The sequence below is a fragment of the Rhodnius prolixus genome, unplaced genomic scaffold (assembly GCF_049639745.1).
Source record: "Rhodnius prolixus isolate KJV_2025 unplaced genomic scaffold, Rpr scaffold_6, whole genome shotgun sequence".
Classification (NCBI taxonomy): Eukaryota; Metazoa; Arthropoda; class Insecta; order Hemiptera; family Reduviidae; genus Rhodnius; species Rhodnius prolixus.
In genome coordinates this window covers 23,533,148-23,553,394 of record NW_027411634.1, presented here as the reverse complement: position 1 = coordinate 23,553,394, position 20,247 = coordinate 23,533,148, and the positions used below count along the sequence as shown (strand labels likewise).

The 20,247-nt window shown below is 35.4% G+C and overlaps 1 protein-coding gene across 2 annotated transcripts in view; it reads left to right on the top strand.

Moving 5' to 3' along the window:
- LOC141461461 (paired box protein Pax-6-like) overlaps positions 1-20,247 on the top strand; it is a 138,027-nt gene that overhangs the window by 103,384 nt on the left and 14,396 nt on the right. Inside the window, exon 4 of one of the 2 annotated variants that reach the window (XM_074142599.1) lies at positions 18,008-18,208. The exons of the other annotated variant lie outside the window; for it this stretch is intronic. Within the exon in view, the coding sequence (XP_073998700.1) occupies positions 18,008-18,208 (201 nt within the window). The remainder of the gene's footprint in view (positions 1-18,007; positions 18,209-20,247) is intronic. 2 annotated transcript variants of the gene reach the window in all.

Sequence of the window (20,247 nt, the reverse complement as noted above, 5' to 3'; positions counted from 1 at the left end):
AGCATTCTGTGCTCATTCAAAATCTTTCACCGCTTCACGTATGCATTGCCTATAGTTAACTAGGGAAGAGCAAGAGCTTTTACAAGGAAGAAAAGAGCTTTTTGAATTTTGTGCAAAATGAAATCATGCTCTTACTGACGTCTGAACTTCTAAGGTAAAAACGGCATTGCACAAGGGTTGAGAGCTTCATTCCCCAATCTCTAATGCGGAGACCAAACATGTACCAACCACTTATCATTTGGCTAACTCCCTCCACCTCCCTCTGTATAAAATACTTAGCAGCCCTATTGGTAAGATAAAGGAAACATCCCACCAAATAATATTCATATTGTATTTTATAAATCTGCAATCTCATCTCTTCTCATTAGAGATGGGCTATAAAGCTTAATGAAACCAATTCGCAAAACATCACTTTCACTCTTCGTCGCATTACTCTTCCTCCAGTCTTCTATAACCTAACACCAGTAGTAAACGTTGCCCGCTACCTTGGGCTTTACTTAGACCGAAGACTTTTGTTGGAACCCCCACACTAGGTTTAAAAGAAGAGAACTAAACAGACGCTATCAACTACTTAAAAGACTCTTAGACGATTGATCAAAACTCTCTCTGGACAACAAAAGGCTGATCTATACTACTATTTTAAAACCCATCTGGGCGTATAGAATAGAGCTGTGGGGTTCAACCAAACGCTCCAATCTCCAAAAGATTCAATATATTCAATCTAAAATACTTCGAACTATCGTAAACTCTCCATTTTATGTCTCCAACCTGGACTATACACACTGACCTTAACATTCCTTTTGTCACACAAGTTGCTTAAACACGATACAGAAAACTCCACTTCAGCCTGCAATCTCATATAAATCCTCTAGCTCAAAAATCTTTCTTCAAGAACTCTTCCTGATAACCCGGACAAGACGTCTTAAAAGACAGTCTCCTCGTGATCTCCTCTCAAGTGAAGAGAGTGACTAACCATATAATGTTTTGGAGTGTTACCATTGGGTAACTTCTCCACTCGTTACCTTATCGTTTACTACTCTATTGTATCATTGTTACTTATAGCGCTAATACGCTGTTTGTAGCAAAATAAACGCAAAAAACAAAAATTTATTAAAATTTCGAATTTTTATAGTTAATGGCAATTTTATATTTTCACAACGTGTATGCACGTCGAACCACACTTAATAGGTTAAATCATTTAGTGAATCAACTGATTTAGTGATATTTATCTATTCGACAGAAATATTTTGGCTGCAAACTGGTGACGTTTTATGGAATTTGTATTATGTATGCTGGAGTTTATTTTGAATGAAAACGTCCGGTAATTAGTGTATCTACATAATAATAATTGAAGTCAAGAAATCAAAAAATATGAAAACTATAAGTAAAATTTAACAAAAGATTTATGATACTTTAAACAATTTGAAGAAAAACATAAAACTGCTCTTATCGTTGAATGCCAATAAGAAGTTAATGAAAAATTATATGATTTTAGTTAGCATTCTCAGTTTGCAGCAAGATGGCGGAGTTACCATTATTACCAACGGGCGGTAACTAGGGAGGAACCAACAGTAATGTAAGAGGGGAAATGTTAGGCAGATTATTACTATAATCTAAAATAAACTCTATTCAACATTTAGGTAGAAATAAATAAGATTTCTCTTTTGTAGAATTAGATAGTGATTTGTTATTTTCACTGCCTTGGTAATTTGTGAAACCAAATATTTTCTAAATGTTCGACGTAAAAGATTCAAAGAAATCTTGAATCTTTTAAAATGATTCCCTTTTCCTGTTTGGTTTTCTTTTAATTACAGTTCTTCTTATTCACTCATGGAAATGAGCTCGTCTTGCTTAACAAAAAATAGGCAATCACTCAACTTTCTCTTGCCAAATAAATGTGGTTTCATTGCAATCGCGCAGCTTTTTCATTTTTCTCCACACCAGAAGTATACGTTTTACCCTTTCCTGGTCAGAAAAAAAACAATTATTTCCTAAAATACAGTCAAATAAATCAGCGTTTCCCAACCTGTGGTACGCGAGTTGCTGGTTGGTGGTACGCGAAAAATAATCAATAATGGCGGACATACAAAAATTAAATCTTAAAAATATAGAAACGTTTTTTTCTATAATTTATAAAAATTATTTTAATTAATAATAATATTATGCAGTAAAGTTGTTAATATGTACAGTAATAAGGTTAGTCTGTCTCAAGATATACGAGAAAATATAATAGCACATTTAACAGGATTAAAATTGTCTTTCATGGAGTATTTCCCAAAACCCGAAAACACAAATGATAACTGGATTTCAAACCCCTTCTATAAAGAAAAATTTAGGAAAAGCTACATCATTATCGATAAAAGATAAAGAAAATTTTATAGAATTATCATGAGACAGAACTTAAATGATAACCTTGTAAAGATCTGCTTAAAGAGGCTGGATTGTAATGAGTACGCTCTATCCAAGCAACATTAAATTTAATTGGTACTTACAGGTAGTTGAATGCTTAAAAGATATTAATTTAGAAGATTTGGGCACAAATATAATAATCCTAAAGAAGAACTTTGTAAATTAATTAATTATTGTACGGAAGAAAGCTAAGATCGACGCTACCTTCAATTAAAAACTTTGCGCGGGTTAGTCGTAACCAGATGATAAAGTTTAAAGAAAAGGATGCTCAGCTGAAAGAAAGAAATAAGCAAAACTTTGACAGAAGGAATGGAGTAAAAGTTCTCCCTCAGTTGCAGAACAACAGTTCAGTTTGGATTCCTGATATGAAAAAGTATGGCCAGGTCGCAAGACCATCTGCGGAACCAAGGTCTTACATTGTAAAAACCCCATCAGGAGAATTGAGAAGAAACAGAAAGCATATTATCGTTGTAGCAGAAGATGAACCGGATGAAAATGCAGAAGCAAAAGAAAAGCAAGCGAAGGGAGAAAGAGTTGAAGAAGAAGAAACTAAACAGACTCAGGAAGAAGGGAAAAGGGAAAGGAGTGGAAGAACAATTAAACCACCGAAGAGATACTCAGACTCGGATTTCTAGGACTAGGCACAATCCGCCAACATAGGGTTTATTAAAACGGGGAGGATGTAGTGTTGGGATTAGATAGTTGGCAGCTTGGAGGTAACAGTGAGGAGGTTGGGATAGAGAGCTAGGAGATATACATGTTGCGCAATAAGGTTAAATAAAGTAATTGTACTTACAAGTGTTTTTATTTGCATGACAGTACAAAATCATTTTTAAGAAGTGGTACAATTTAGCATGATGTACTACCAAGTGGTAGGCGAGCCAAAAAAGGTTGGGAAACGTTGACATAAATGATTTATTTGATTTTTTTTTTAAAAAATGAAATATTTCGATGTTAATTTTAGTTGTGAACAAAAAGGAAGTAAAATAACATGAAATGTACAACATTAAAACAAATTTAGGTTTATCTGGTGTATATTTAGAAAGCCATACCCAATTTTACTAAATTTTCAATAAATTATAATCCTAAATCTTACCCTGATATTTGATTATACATTTTTATGCAACTTCTGTATTTTCCCTTGGTTTCCACCAGGCTGAAATTAAAATTAAGTTCAAAACGTTCCATGTAACACAGTCCTATAAAGGACACTCTCACTAGCGACCGCGGACATTGTTTTTGGGGAACGGATTAAATGTTTTATCTCCCACCAACGACCACCTTATTATTAAAAGTTCGTTTGACGCGGCGTTGAAAATAATTATCCTCTCTCAAGTTTTTCTTTCTTTCTGGTTTTTCCTAAAGTTTCCTATATAAGCTCCATACATCTTGTACCATTTTAATCATTTTTCAATATTACTTTGGACGAACAATATTATTTTTTCCGATATGTCTCTCAAACGAAAGTGGTTAACTCTAGAAGAGAAAATAGATGTGTTGGAAGATTTTGCAAAAACCAAATCAAATCAAGCCATCGTCAACTTGCCGAAAGGTTTTGTTCTATTTTTCTAATAATAGATGATAGTATGATGATAATTTTACCATAAATTATTATTGTTACGAATAAATGTGATGATTATTATACAAATTATTAATTAAGTCAATAATATGTAGTTTTTTGATAAATTTTTTGAATAATTAAGTAAAACTTGATGCATATCATATAGCTGCAATAATTATGCAATTATGTACGTTTTTAAATCTATTAATAAACAATTTTTAAATAGATGTTTGGAAAAAAAAACATATTTTTTCATTATGAAACTTGCCTACACTCCTTCTAACGACCACCTCCAAACAGCGGCCACTTTGCTTTCCCCCGCCAGTGTCCGTTATTGAGAGGTTCGACTGTACATCATTTATGAGACAGTAATTCTGGCTAATTTAAAGCTTATTAAAGCAACATGGCCGCAACAAATCTCGCTCTTATATTTCCTTTAGTTCCAGCTACGAACTAAATGTGATAAAAATTTGAAGACAAAAACCAGAAGATTACTTCTTAAATTATGTTTTATCTTTTTTCTCAGGCGACGACTCTTTGATTTATCTGAACAGAAACAGAATAAAACTGTTAAATAACTGACACAGACTGAACGAATCTCTTCCTTTACAATCTAATATTAAAATAAAGGACTTATTGTGAACATACGAGGGTCGTTTGAAAAGTCCGTGCAAAAATAAAAACTACTTAATTTTTTGGGATAAACCTTTTTTATTTTTCGACATAGTCTCCTTTTAGGCTTATACACTTCGTCCAACGCTGCTCTAGTTTGTTGATCCCTTCCGAATAATAGGATTTGTCCAAGTCTGAAAAATAGCCATTCGTTTCGGCAACCACCTCCTCGTTTGAATAAAATCTTTTTCCCGCCAGCCATTTCTTCATATTAGGGAACAAATAGTAGTCCGAGGGAGCCAAGTCTGGAGAATAGGGGGGATGAGAAACGAGTTGGAACCCTATTTCCATTAATTTTGCGACCACAACTGCTGAGGTGTGAGCTGGTGCATTGTCGTGATGGAAAAGGACTTTTTTGTGGGCCAATCGTGGGCGTTTTTCTTGCAGCTCGGTTTTCAAACGGTCCAATAACGATGAATAATATGCACCTGTAATAGTTTTACCCTTTTCCAGATAGTCGATGAGGATTATTCCTTGCGAATCCCAAAAGACAGTCGCCATAATCTTTCCGGCCGAAGGAACGGTCTTCGCCTTTTTTGGCGCAGATTCCCCCTTGGTAACCCATTGTTTAGATTGTTCTTTGGTCTCAGGAGTGTAGTGATGTATCCATGTTTCATCCACAGTGACGAAACAACGCTTAAAGTCCTGCGGATTCTTCTGGAACATCTGCAAACCGTCCTTGCAACACTTCACACGATTTCGTTTTTGGTCAAGCGTGAGCAATCGCGGCATCCATCTTGCGGATAGCTTTGTCATGTCCAAATGTTGATGCAAAATATTATGTACTCGTTCATTCGAGATGCCCACAGTACTAGCAATCTCACGCACCTTCACTCTTCTGTCATCCATCACCATATCATGGATTTTGTCAATCATTTCTGGAGTAGTAACCTCAACAGGGCGTCCAGAACGTTCAGCGCCACTTGTGCCCATATGGCCACTCCGAAAATTTTGAAACCACTTATAAACTGTTCTAATCGAAGGTGCAGAGTCACCATAATGTTTATCAAGCTTCTCTTTAGTCCCCTGAGGCGTTTTGCCTTTCATAAAGTAGTGTTTAATCAACACACGAAATTCTTTTTCGTCCATTTTTTGAAAATCACTCGACTTCCTCGATTCAAACGAATGCCAGACACAAAGAAATAGACCGATCTGGCTGAAACTTGGTGTGTGTTCTTCCAAGAGATGCTACTAACTAAACATAACCTCGATACGCGCCAGTGGTGCTATCTCTCTGACTTTGCACGGACTTTTCAAACGACCCTCGTATAAAGGGTTATTAAAATAGATATTTTTTTCACCTTCAAAAGAAGAAAAAATAATCGCCAAATAATCAGTAATTTCACAGATCCAAAGATTTTTCCACAGAATAACGCTTATTTAAGCTATATGTACAGGTAATCTTGGCGATATAAAAAGTAAGGATCATTATCTTTGGTTGAAAGCACGATAACTGCTCAATTTCTAAACATTTAAGCTATTGGTGTATTAGTATAGTTTAGGTGCGGCACCTATTGACATCGTTTGTAGCAAAAAAGAAAAAAAGGAGCGTCTGTAAAAGATAGTTGCTATAGTAATGATTCAGAGCACTCTTGTGTGTAAAGGTTGAAACTGCCGTGTAGAAATAAATCTACCGTGCAAAGAACTTAATCACCTACCAATCATTTTGTTATTTTTTTACATTTATTTTTATCTGTTTTCTTTTTTCTAATGTTTTATTCTGTTGCTTCCTTACATGTAATGAACTAACACCTAGGAGCTAGAAAGGAAACTTTGCAGGTGTACCACCACTATTAAGGTTAATCTGAGGGAAAAATTATTAGCTGCTAGGTGTGATAAAGGTGACAAATGTTCACATGTTATTATTTACAGAGACATGCAACTAATATCTTTCATTTTTTGGTTAATAAAAATATAATCGTTTGTCGTTCATGATTCTAATCTGTGAAGAGCAATAACTATTACACAATAGGTCTTCTGAAGTGTAGGGTTTAAATGAAATATCCGTTAAACATGTTGGCGTGTTAAAAGACAGACAAAAAGAGGAGAGTCTACAAAAAAAGGAATTTTCCAACATTTACCTGGGCACTCGAGTACAGAGATTTATTATATCCTTAAAAGGAACATAGAATTGAAAGAATTACATGAGGAATGTTTGTATCATGTCATGAAATTACAAAGGAAATCACTCAAAATCAAATACGAGGGTCGTTTGAAAAGTCCGTGCAAAGTCAGAGAGATAGCACTACTGGCGCGTATCGAGGTTATGTTTAGTTAGTAGCATCTCTTGGAAGAACACACACCAAGTTTCAGCCAGATCGGTCTATTTCTTTGTGTTTGGCATTCGTTTGAATCGAGGAAGTCGAGTGATTTTCAAAAAATGGACGAAAAAGAATTTCGTGTGTTGATTAAACACTACTTTATGAAAGGCAAAACGCCTCAGGAGACTAAAGAGAAGCTTGATAAACATTATGGTGACTCTGCACCTTCGATTAGAACAGTTTATAAGTGGTTTCAAAATTTTCAGAGTGGCCATATGGGCACAAGTGACGCTGAACGTTCTGGACGCCCTGTTGAGGTTACTACTCCAGAAATCATTGATAAAATCCATGATATGGTGATGGATGACAGAAGTGTGAAGGTGCGTGAGATTGCTAGTGCTGTGGGCATCTCGAATGAACGGGTACATAATATTTTGCATCAACATTTGGACATGACAAAGCTATCCGCAAGATGGGTGCCGCGATTGCTCACGCTTGACCAAAAACGAAATCGTGTGAAGTGTTGCAAGGACGGTTTGCAGCTGTTCCAGAAGAATCCGCAGGACTTTAAGCGTCGTTTCGTCACTGTGGATGAAACATGGATACATCACTACACTCCTGAGACCAAAGAACAATCTAAACAATGGGTTACCATGAGGGAATCTGCGCCAAAAAAGACGAAGACCGTTCCTTCGGCCGGAAAGATTATGGCGACTGTCTTTTGGGATTCGCAAGGAATAATCCTCATCGACTATCTGGAAAAGGGTAAAACTATTACAGGTGCATATTATTCATCGTTATTGGACCGTTTGAAAACCGAGCTGCAAGAAAAACGCCCACGATTGGCCCACAAAAAAGTCCTTTTCCATCACGACAACGCACCAGCTCACACCTCAGCAGTTGTGGTCGCAAAATTAATGGAAATAGGGTTCCAACTCGTTTCACATTTCCCCTATTCTCCAGACTTGGCTCCCTCGGACTACTATTTGTTCCCCAATATGAAGAAATGGCTGGCGGGAAAAAGATTTTATTCAAACGAGGAGGTGATTGCAGAAACGAATGGCTATTTTTCAGACTTGGACAAATCCTATTATTCGGAAGGGATCAACAAACTAGAGCAGCGTTGGACGAAGTGTATAAGCCTAAAAGGAGACAATGTTGAAAAATAAAAAAGGTTTACCCCAAAAAATTAAGTAGTTTTAATTTTTGCACGGACTTTTCAAACGACCCTCATACATATTGGACAGTGATTGTGGACATTGAAAACGGCCAGCAACTTAAAAATTAGGCTCAACACTGGAGCTGGCGAATGAGCTGTCAAAACATCAAGAATTTAAGACCGAACGTTTCAGTTATAATTTTAATAAGATATTGACTACAATTTGGATAATAGGAAAGTAAAATCCATCACCAAAATTTCTGAATTCAAGAACTCAATTTAACAGAAAAAGAACATTAAATTTGATTAATAACCTTGGGATAGAATATTTAAATACGTCTATGATCATTTTTTCTGCATCTAAGGCAGACATATGACCCGGTGAGAATGAAAGTGGCGTAAGTCCATTTTTTTATTGAAATCAAGGTAACGACAGCTTTGTATTCTACAACAACTGTTGAGAGTGACAATGCAGTAAGTTCTTAGTGCACTTATTGGCCATCAGGAGAAGCACAAAGTTTTAGTACTTAATCAAAAGCTCATACTGTTGAGAAAGACAGTGGCGTAAGTCCACCAGATTGTTTGTTTCTTTATGACTGTTTTCTTGGTGAAGTTTATTGTCGTGTGGTGTTAATTAGTGAATTGTTATATGGTTTTAGTTAACTAAAAATTAAAAATAAGCCTCAGTATTGGTGTTATTAGTTAAATTTTAATTTGAATTTTTTTTTACATTATTTAATACCTTCACAACTGCAATATATTTCTGCAATAAGTGAAGCTGATACATACAACATGATAATAGATAAGTACATGAATAGCATGAGGGGAGAATTCACCCATTCCCAAAGAAAACTCTCAAAGTGGAGTTCACTATTGTGCACTAGCACTTACTTCATTTAGAAGATCGCGTGGCAACCTGCGCTTCAGCCGTCTTGGAGTATTTCCAGGCAATGCAGTAAGTTGGGATACTAGTGGATTAGGATGTGAGGTGATTGATGTGTGTAATTTAATATAACGGGATCTTATAGCTTCAGAAACATAAGGAACAAGGGGAGATCTCGGTGCAAGGTAGAGACATAGTAAGGAGCATTAGCGATTCGACGGAGTGTTTTTGACTGGAAGGATTGGATTCTTGTAGATACTGGAACCTTTGCTGAGCCCCAAAGTTCCATTCCGTAAGTCCAGGAAGGTTTCAGTATTATAGTGTAGATAAGTCATTTATTGTGTAGTGAGAGTTTAGATCGCTTGTCAAGAAGTCTAGAGAGAAGTTTGAATCGTCTGTTCAGTTTATTGGGAAAGAGATGACTGTTGATTGAAGAGAATTGGTAGGATTAGTTGGGATCAGATTGTGTTGAAGACAGTTTTTTATTACTAATGCAGTGCCCTCATCTGGGTGATCAGTTCTGTGGATAGTGTAGTCGGTTATGTTGAAATAAGATCTGCTAGTAAAATGAGTCTCTGTAATGAGTCTTCTGCATTTTGAAGCATTGGTTTATGGAATAAAACCCTTAAAATTGGTTTTAAATGCCGTTTTGTTTAACCTTGCGCCAGATATGTTGAGAATGACAATGAAGTAAGTCACATTTATGCATTTTCTAAAATAAATTAAAATCCCATTATATTCTAATATGCAACAAAAAATTGATTCTATGTAATAATAATAAGAACAAATATGGTAACTTATAAATGATTTTATAACCGTGACTACTGCTATAACTTTAACCTAGTTTAGTATAGTGATTGAGTTTGTAGGAGATTTCTAGTTAATGTCCAGCTAGTAGCTTCTTTTTGTTTATTTGTAAAGTGTTAATATTAAAGTTAGATTCCGCCCTAATTAGTTAGACAAATAATTCGAAAGTTAGGGGTTAAGCCTCGCCTGAAAAGATAGGCGATTACTTAATTTTTTTTTACAAAAATATTGGAAGGATTATCCCCAATCAAGGAGGTCCTTCTAAACTGGATGTTGTTCTAGGCTGTTGCTAGATGTTTTGTCATAATGTGAAGGCGGGTAGGCTGTGTTTTCCCTCTCTCTAATTTTTACAATTCCCAAAGTACTGTGGTAAGGAGTTTTCCAAAAACACATTGTGTTTAACCGTGACAAAAAAAAAAGGTTCGAATCCTGCAGATTAAAGAATATATACTTTGGCTGAGTGAAAGATGTTGCTGTCTATTGCTTTCACGAAGATCGAATCCAATTGCTGCATGAATCCAAAGATGGCGCTTTTATCTCCTTCTAAGGAGTATCATCTAGATTATAGGGCTCAATCTGGGAACTTTGGTTGTGAAACAGAAACAGGGACAATCTGTAGCTTTTGAGTGGTTTTGGTGAAGGTAAGATATAATTGGAACTTCTTTGTTGTCTTCCGTTTTCCAAATTTAACTCAATTGAGCGCTGAATTAGCACTTTTCTTTTCAAATTAATATTTTTGTATATCTGATGAAAAATTGACAGTGTTGTCCATAGGAATGTTATTCCCATGGGAAACGTCCCATGGGATGGGATGGGACAGCACACATTTGTATTTCCCATGGTAGTCGATACTTGATATTGTAAAATAAATTTAGGCTGAAATTTGCAGTTGCGTAAGTGCAACAAAATTGATAGGAAATTGATAGTGTGCTGAATGAGCAGAGTGACTCAGAAATAGAATGAGAGTGTCAGAGTGATACTGAATTGTCATACTTAGATTATACTTTTGAGTGTTAAAGTTAATAAAGTTAATAAATTTTGTCATTTTGTATGTCTCTTTCGTACATGTAGTCCTATTTAGTAGACACCAAACGTAAATTTTCATAAATTTAATAATTTTATTTGAACTGTATTCCATATTAATATTATAATGGGAATCCCGTGGGATGGGATGGGATGGGACAGGCATGAATTGCCATGGGATGGGATGGGATGGGACAGAAAAATATGTCCCATGGACAAGCCTGAAAATTGATCTAAATGTATCTGACTATTTAGAATTAAATGCACAATTAATAAAAATAGAGTTATTATATCCCAGGGAAGTTTAGAATTTATTTGAATATTTTTATATACGTCTAGAATTGGGACTGTCACCAACATGTGCTTGACATTGGGAATAACTGTCGCCTGGTTGCGTGTCGAGTCTTAGAGCTTCACCTGCCTTCCATGATGCACTAGCTGGGCCGCAGTCCTACAAAAGAAAGGGCCTTCATCCTCTCTCACTCAAGAGGACCTCTTTTTTTTTTGCTCTTTTACCCTTTATACCAATTTGGAATCTATATCGATGTCCTTTTGGAATTAGATTGGTCTAAATTACCCTGACTTGTCATAATATTGGGTCTAACATCTGTTGAAGTTGCTCGTGGAAAAAATTATAGAACTAGAAACTTTTGTTTTGTCTTATACTATCAGAGCAGCTTATCCTACTTTTCTTAAGACGGAAAATCTTGTAAGAACTATTCGTATAATGCCGAAGAAAACTAAAAAATAGTAGAAAACTATTTATCTTTTTTCTTTTTTTTTTTTAAAGAAAAATTACTTTACACTAGAGAATACTAGAGGAAAAATTGTCCAAATTGGGTGTTTTTTTTTAACGTAACGCTTTTTCGTGCAGTTTTTTAGACGAACAACCCTTTGTACACAACAGTTTTAAGGACGGTTTTAATTTATCTTTGCCAAGCTTTCCACCAAAGAAGTAGGTCATCTTCCAGGCTTACGTAAATTAATTATTATAAGAGCCGTTCACTGCTTAAATCGATTAACTCCACTTATTCAAATATATAAAATTTAAGTGACAAAGCACTTGGCTAAGTCATAGCTTTTTATATTTATAAATAAATTTCCCAAATAACAATGATAGGCGCCACGGTAGCCGAGCGGTTAGAGGCGCGACCTGCGAAGCTAATACTTATTGTGGTACTGGGTTCGATTCCCCGGTCTTAGGCCTTGGATTTTATTTAATGGTTAATAAAAAGAAATTTACAGTAAAGTATGTTTGCTAGTCGCCTCCGACCACGACACCTAATTGGTAGTTGGACGTTAAGCCCCGCCCGATTACTTTACTTAATAATGATAAGAACGAATACACAGGCTTCGTGACCGTAAATTATTAAAATAAGGATTCAAGATTGGCAAGGAATCGGTCAAATAAAAGCAACAACTCGATCTTTTTGCCAACGTTTCGATAAATATATTGTCCTCTTCAGGGCGTGGCTATGCGGGTTGGTTGAGTTACAGAAACTAAAACATTATATTTGTCGAAACGTTGGCAAAAAGACGAGTTGTTTTTTTATTTGAATCCTTATGATAATGATAAGAACCATTAAATGGCAAAAAATGTTCTTGCCCATTGTATAATAAATTAATTAATTTCAGAAGCCATTTTGATTAACTCCGTGCTCTAATTTAAATCGTTGCAATAATTCAATTCAAATTCATGTAGCTGGCGTTTAATGATAACGGTAAATTTATTTGAATTTATATTATAAACACAGAAGTTTAAAAAACAATGAACATTATTTCATCGCATTTCTTTAACTTTTTTTTTTAGTATTATGGAGTTGAATCGAGTTGTTCAGTGAACGGTTCATTTGTGAATCTTTAAACGATCCTGAATAGTATGTTTACCTCAAAACCTAATGATTCATTTTTTGTTTTAAAAGTTCACCTAATTCGGTTTGAGGTTAACACATGCTACACAGCAATAAGAAAAAAAATTAAGAAAATTGTAAAAATTATCTGAAATTAAAGACCCTAGATCGAGAGCTTATAAAAGATTAATGAAAAAAACAAACCTCTTTCTATTCGAAAGATTAAAGATGGCGGTAGACCTCTTTAGAAGTCTGGACTGAATTGTAACCAGATAGTAAACACATTAACCTTCCCTGAGTTTGCATTTATTGAATATTACACTAACCCATTCCAATCCAATAACGCATCCACGGCAGAGCTCAGACGATATTCAAAGTCAGGTTGGTTAACACTTGATTTAGGTGAAAGTACGAGTAAGAGCTACACTAGCGTCTAGGTCATGAATCTTATCGTTCAGATCTGACGAAATCTAGATCTAATAGAATTTTTCGTTAAAAATAGTAATTTCCAAGCTATTAGCCACTGCCATACTAATTAATCGTAATAATAGAATAAATGCCTTATTAATATGTACAGGGAAAAACAGATGTACCGAAATTATCCCCACTTTGTATTTGTTCTGTCTTTCTTTAGCGTTGTTCCTTTACAATTTTTTTTCTCTCCATCATTCCTTTAATTAGAATAAAATTAACACTGTTTAGGAAGTTGACCCAATTTGTATATTGTATACAAACTACGGTTATCATTGTCATCATATTAATTGCTATCGCTTTGTACAGGAAGTGTACGCTTATACTTCCGTTTATCAAACACTTCCTTTTGTTAATAGTAAAGAAAAAGGAGAAGAAAAAAAAACCTCTTAGAAACAACCTATTGACTTCTTTACTGTCTTTCACCATTTTCTTGCGGTGAAGGGGAGGTTAACCGCCCTCCCAAGACTGTTATCGCCAGGTTATTATGTACTGTTATTTATTCATTAGCGGATCTTAAATGGATGATAAGTGAAAAAGATTAATATTCATTGAGGAAAACAGTAGAGTTAGCAAGGGAAATAGCGGCAAAAGATGTACTGTTGAGAAATTATAATCTTTCATATCTGTACTACTACCATTTTGCTTTTGCGTTTTTATATATTTATTAATATTTCTTTTGCTACGCTATTGTTCTTCCAAAAACATAACTTCCGGCCACCATTTTTTTTTTAAGTTTTAACATGTACTTCCTTCAATTTATTTTAATAACTAATGACATTATCTAATGTTAGATCTGGATTAGTTACTCGTATTTCATTATAATAAGATATTAGTATTTCTGTTTTTTCTGTAACACTTTGACTCCCAGAAATTGTAAATCTTTGAAGATATTTAGGCCATATAGTGCACATATATTGCTCGCTCTACCCAAAATTGGGATATCTGGGAGATTTCAGAATCTGGGATAGTTTCAGCAAATAGTATATCCCTCTCCATTACCTAGATATACTACCTGAACATCCAATCTTCTTTGAAAGACCAAGGCGAATCTGTTCACGAATCTACATCCAAATTCCTGGCTGAGCTTCTTTAGGTGTCTGTTTTGGGCCTTCGGGGGCAACCTTGTCAGCATATGTAGCCAATTTTGCACCCAAGTAGATCTACTTCTTTGCCTCAGTTCTAGGAGATCACTCCCAGGGCTTGTCACACCGTACAGTAAAGGATACAGCGCCTTGCCTTACCTCTATATTTCCATGGAAATCTGTCATAATCACTCTGCGTTTTCATGGACAGCCTTGATGTAAGAAATCGTTACTATATCTTGATTATACAGGGTGTACACGGAGGAGAGATCGAAACTTCAGGAGGTGATGCAACAGCTCAAATGCAACAAAAAAATATTCTATTCACTTTGGCCTGATTCTCAATAGTGTCCAAGATATTTGCATTTTTAACTTTTCCGTCGATATTCGCGTTTTCCACCATAAAAAACGGTCGTAACTTTTCTATCCTTTATCCTACCACAAATCTGCTCATTCCAAACGAAAGAGCTATTGCTTCTGTTTCCTATAAATCTGCTTAACCCAGAGCTTCAATATGTTTCTATTAAACAATGAAATTTTTACTTTAATGTCTAAAAAATTCGTTCTCGATGATTTTTTGTTAAAATTTTCGTCTGTATTTTTTCAATGATTAATTAAACAAGGAGTCACCCAATTACAGAAAAAGTTGCGCATTTATTGAGCTTCAAGACCATATAGATTTTTTTGTTTTTGATAAAACCCTACCCCGAACCGAGGGGTGTAAATGCAGAAAACTGGCTTTTCACTGATATCAAATTATTAATTTACTTGTATGTCAATTTTTGGAGAAGGAACAAAAAGTAAAGTAACTATTTTAATTTCGAACAATTATTATTTAATAAAACGGAAGTAAAAAATACGGTAGCAATAAAGCACAATAGTAATAAAATACCTAAAATCGCTACAAAAATTGTTCGAATTTTTCGAAACAAGGAAGTGGGAAAGAATTGTCGCAAATTTTTAGTTTCTTGACTACAATTGTTTGTGTAAATTATCTTAATGATGTAATGGAGGTTTTTTCGATCAAAGTTAATTAATAATAACTCAAAAATAAAATGGTCATTTACTTTTTGTTCCTTCTCCAAAAATTGATTAGTTTTGAATGATTATTTATAAGCTTTGATGAAAAAAAAAAAAAAAACCTCCATTATGTCATTAAGATAAGATTGTCAATAATATTAGACGTGTAGATTCATCATAAATTAGTCATCGCAAATTCGGGAGCAATTCGAGCAAATTTTTGGAAAGGGTAATCTTTCAAATTATTAAAAATAAATTTTGCAATACCAGGACAAATATTTGCGGTAAATTTTAATAACATAATAAAGTATTCTTATTTTATAGTTATTCATTAAATTTTATTTCATACAAAATAGTCGTTTTGAAAGGTAATATAAATACTGAATTGTCATCCATTTATGGAACAGTGAGGTGTGATGTAACCAGATAACAATGAAGCTATGTAGTAGAAGGTGAACATGCCTTAATGCATGTCTTTACCACTGTTTTGTGGGCTTCTACATGCACATTATACTCAATGCATGTATCACTATAGCACTTCACCATTTATATTGCTTATATCCTGAAACAAATTCATTTTTTAATTTAAATATACAGTGGGTCAAAAAAAAGTATTCATACACTAAGTTTTCTTACTTTATCTACTGAACTTTTGTTTCTAGGATGACTATTTCTTCAGCACTGAAATCGAAGATAGTAACAATGAATTTAATGCTCCCATTTTCTTATATAAACATAAAGAATTGATTAAAAAGCAGAAAAATAATTTATTGTACGCAAAATAAGAATTCATACACTCAGTCTGAATGTTATAATTAACGCAAAACTAAAGAACTAATATTTTGTAAGCAATCCCTTTGCATTTATTATTGCCTGAAGCCTCCTTGGCATAGATTCCACCAGGTTTTGGTATCTCTTGAGATGTGATTTCTGCCCATGATTTCTTTAAATTGGTTCTGAGCTCTTTTCTGGAAGAACATTTCAATTTTCGAATTTTTCGCTCCAAACAAGAGTTTTCAATAAGAGTTTTATTTTTCTGCTTTTTACTCAATTCTTTATGTTTATAAAAGAAAATGAGAGCATTAAATTCATTGTTTGAGGGTCGTTTGAAAAGTCCGTGCAAAGTCAGAGAGATAGCACCACTGGCGCGTATCGAGGTTATGTTTAGTTAGTAGCATCTCTTGGAAGAACACACACCAAGTTTCAGCCAGATCGGTCTATTTCTTTGTGTTTGGCATTCGTTTGAATCGAGGAAGTCGAGTGATTTTTAAAAAATGGACGAAAAAGAATTTCGTGTGTTTATTAAACACTACTTTATGAAAGGCAAAACGCCTCAGGAGACTAAAGAGAAGCTTGATAAACATTATGGTGACTCTGCACCTTCGATTAGAACAGTTTATAAGTGGTTTCAAAATTTTCAGAGTGGCCATATGGGCACAAGTGACGCTGAACGTTCTGGACGCCCTGTTGAGGTTACTACTCCAGAAATCATTGATAAAATCCATGATATGGTGATGGATGACAGAAGAGTGAAGGTGCGTGAGATTGCTAGTGCTGTGGGCATCTCGAATGAACGGGTACATAATATTTTGCATCAACATTTGGACATGACAAAGCTATCCGCAAGATGGGTGCCGCGATTGCTCACGCTTGACCAAAAACGAAATCGTGTGAAATGTTGCAAAGACGGTTTGCAGCTGTTCCAGAAGAATCCGCAGGACTTTAAGCGTCGTTTCGTCACTGTGGATGAAACATGGATACATCACTACACTCCTGAGACCAAAGAACAATCTAAACAATGGGTTACCAATGGGGAATCTGCGCCAAAAAAAGGCGAAGACCGTTCCTTCGGCCGGAAAGATTATGGCGACTGTCTTTTGGGATTCGCAAGGAATAATCCTCATCGACTATCTGGAAAAGGGTAAAACTATTACAGGTGCATATTATTCATCGTTATTGGACCGTTTGAAAACCGAGCTGCAAGAAAAACGCCCACGATTGGCCCACAAAAAAAGTCCTTTTCCATCACGACAACGCACCAGCTCACACCTCAGCAGTTGTGGTCGCAAAATTAATGGAAATAGGGTTCCAACTCGTTTCACATCCCCCCTATTCTCCAGACTTGGCTCCCTCGGACTACTATTTGTTCCCCAATATGAAGAAATGGCTGGCGGGAAAAAGATTTTATTCAAACGAGGAGGTGATTGCAGAAACGAATGGCTATTTTTCAGACTTGGACAAATCCTATTATTCGGAAGGGATCAACAAACTAGAGCAGCGTTGGACGAAGTGTATAAGCCTAAAAGGAGACTATGTTGAAAAATAAAAAAGGTTTACCCCAAAAAATTAAGTAGTTTTTATTTTTGCACGGACTTTTCAAACGACCCTCGTATCTTCGATTTCAGTGCTGAAGAAATAGTCATCCTAGAAACAAAAGTTCAGTAGATAAAGTAAGAAAACTTAGTGTATGAATACTTTTTTTTGACCACTGTCCGTATGTATAAGATTGGATGAAAGATTTGGTCTTTTCAAAGCGTTTTCTTATTGAAATACCGGATTATTGGTCCGGTATTGTTTATTGCGGTATAACGCCAATTCCCGTCATGATGTTTTTTAATTCGGCCGAGCTTTCAACCTGTCATCTTCAGGGCTATGAAACATATTTTACAATATAGTTATAATAATTGTTTTATAATAAACATTTGTTTACCTCGAACATATGATATTGCAATTTCCTTCAATTATTATCTCATCCATTCATTCTTAACCCATTTGTTTCCAAAAAAAAAAAAAAAACCTGTTTCAGGAGTATGCACAAATGGTACAGCACCGTCAGTTAGCTCAATAAACAGAATCTTAAGAAATAGAGCTGCAGAACGAGCGGCCGCCGAATTCGCTAGAGCTGCTGGTTACGGCCTTTATCCAGCTGGATATTCACCCTGGCCACTGTGGGGTGTTCCGCAGAGTAATGGATTTTCACATTCAGACCAACAGCGTACACATCAAGGTAGAGAAATCAATATTTTTTTTTGGCAATATTTTCGAAAATTTATTTTTATTGATTGCAAATAAAATGTTAGATGCTAAAGCACATTCAGTTTTCTGTTTTTTAAGAGTAAGAGATAAACTAGCCGAAGTAATTCTTTTTGTAGCAAGCAATATTCATGGAGTCTCCCACTGTGGAAGGATTGCATGTCGTTTGTTAGATAATTTACGTAGATTCCAGATTATTTTCTTAGAAAATAATTTAAAAACAAAAAATCAACAATAAAATGTAATTAGAAGAAGCATTTAAAAAAATAATTCTTTCTAAGAACGTAATAAAAGTAACTCTAATTAGTTTAATTGAATTAGAAACAGATTCTTTATAGTTTCCTAGTTATTTTAACTCTGATTATTAATTAAAATCGAATAGTAAGAGGTTATTTTATTGTTATGACCGGAAATCGTGATAGCCTGAGTCCCTAAATACACCCGGAAGAACATTTCCAAGATTATCAATGCAATATCTATGAATATCACTGATCTTTAGGTGGCCGTGGTCTTCCCTTAATATCAGGGCTAATACCAAATATCCTATTTACTAGTCTTTGAGAAGCGAAACAATGGTGAAACGGAACTTTTACACCCTATCATCATCAATGGCAAAATGTTGATGTCTTCTTTCCGATATTGTATGCAGGTAATCATCCACAAAAGCATGCCTAGTCTAAAAAAACCCTAAAAGTACCAAGTATCTAGGATTAAATTCCCTGTATAAATCTCTTATCCTGTCGATAGCACCTCACTAAGAGTGTTTAGAGTCAACCCCTCACGTCTTGATAATCCAGATACTATATCACTTCAAGATTGGTAAGGCAAGTTCTAGCCCATTAAATATATGCTAAACCGTTCGCTTGATAGTTAGTTCATCAACTCTTTCATTGTCTTCAGTCTCTGGAAATCGAGAGACCCAGAAAAGTCGTATCCATCCTTCCCTAAGCGGACAGGGCATTTTCTTCGATCTCCTACTAGTTTAGAACATACTGTGGTATTGGCTAGTACTTTTATAGCTACTTGACTATCGAAGAAGGCCCTTATTTCTTTAGAATGGCTATTAAATAACGAGACTATTGCTGTAAAACATTTTATTTTAAATTTATACATATTTAGATTTTATCACCTTCAATATACACCCCACCCCTATCCCTTCAACGCTCCATGCGAATTTACCATTGTTCGAAACAGTGCTGGAAGTCTTTTTCTGTCAGCTCCTGCATGACGCGAGCCGCTTTTTCTTTTTGCAGCTTCAACGGACTGAAATCGTGTAGCTTTTAATGCAGATTTGACTTTGGGGAACAGATAGAAGTCACATGGGGCCAGGTCAGGCGAATAAGGCGGATGGCCTAAAACTGGGATGTTGTACTTGGCTAGAAACGTCTTGACAGACAATGCAGTGTGAGCTGGCGCGTTGTCTTGATGGAGAACCCCCATGACTTGTTCTTCCACTAATCGGATCCGTTTTTTCCTTACTCTTTCACGGAGTTGAACAAGCACCTCACGGTAGTAATGTTGATTAATTATAATCGATATTTTCATCCGTTTTGGACGTGGAAGGGCGACCCGGGCGGTCATCATCTCCGACGTCTTCTCGGCCATCTTGGAAACGCTTAAACCACTCCAAAAACTTGCGCACGTGATAAAAATTCATTGCAATAAACTTCTTTTAATAAAAGATAAGTTTCAGTAGCGGTTTTACCAAGTTTCATGTGAAATTTCACGACAATTCGTTGCTCTACTACATGTATAGTATCATGTTTTCGGCAAAACGAAACTAACACCTCTTACACAAACGACGGTTCCGGTCAGATAGATTTCTCTACAAACACGTGAGACGCTGCAATCGAAAGAGAAGGCTTTACGCTGCACAGATGTCGGTCGTTAGGATTTGGCGCATGCATAGTTCTGCTGTAGCAGCATCAGTCTCGTTATTTAATAGCCACACCTCGTATTCTTTAGGATTATATTTGGCTTCTCGAAATATAGATCTTAATCATTCGCGAATAT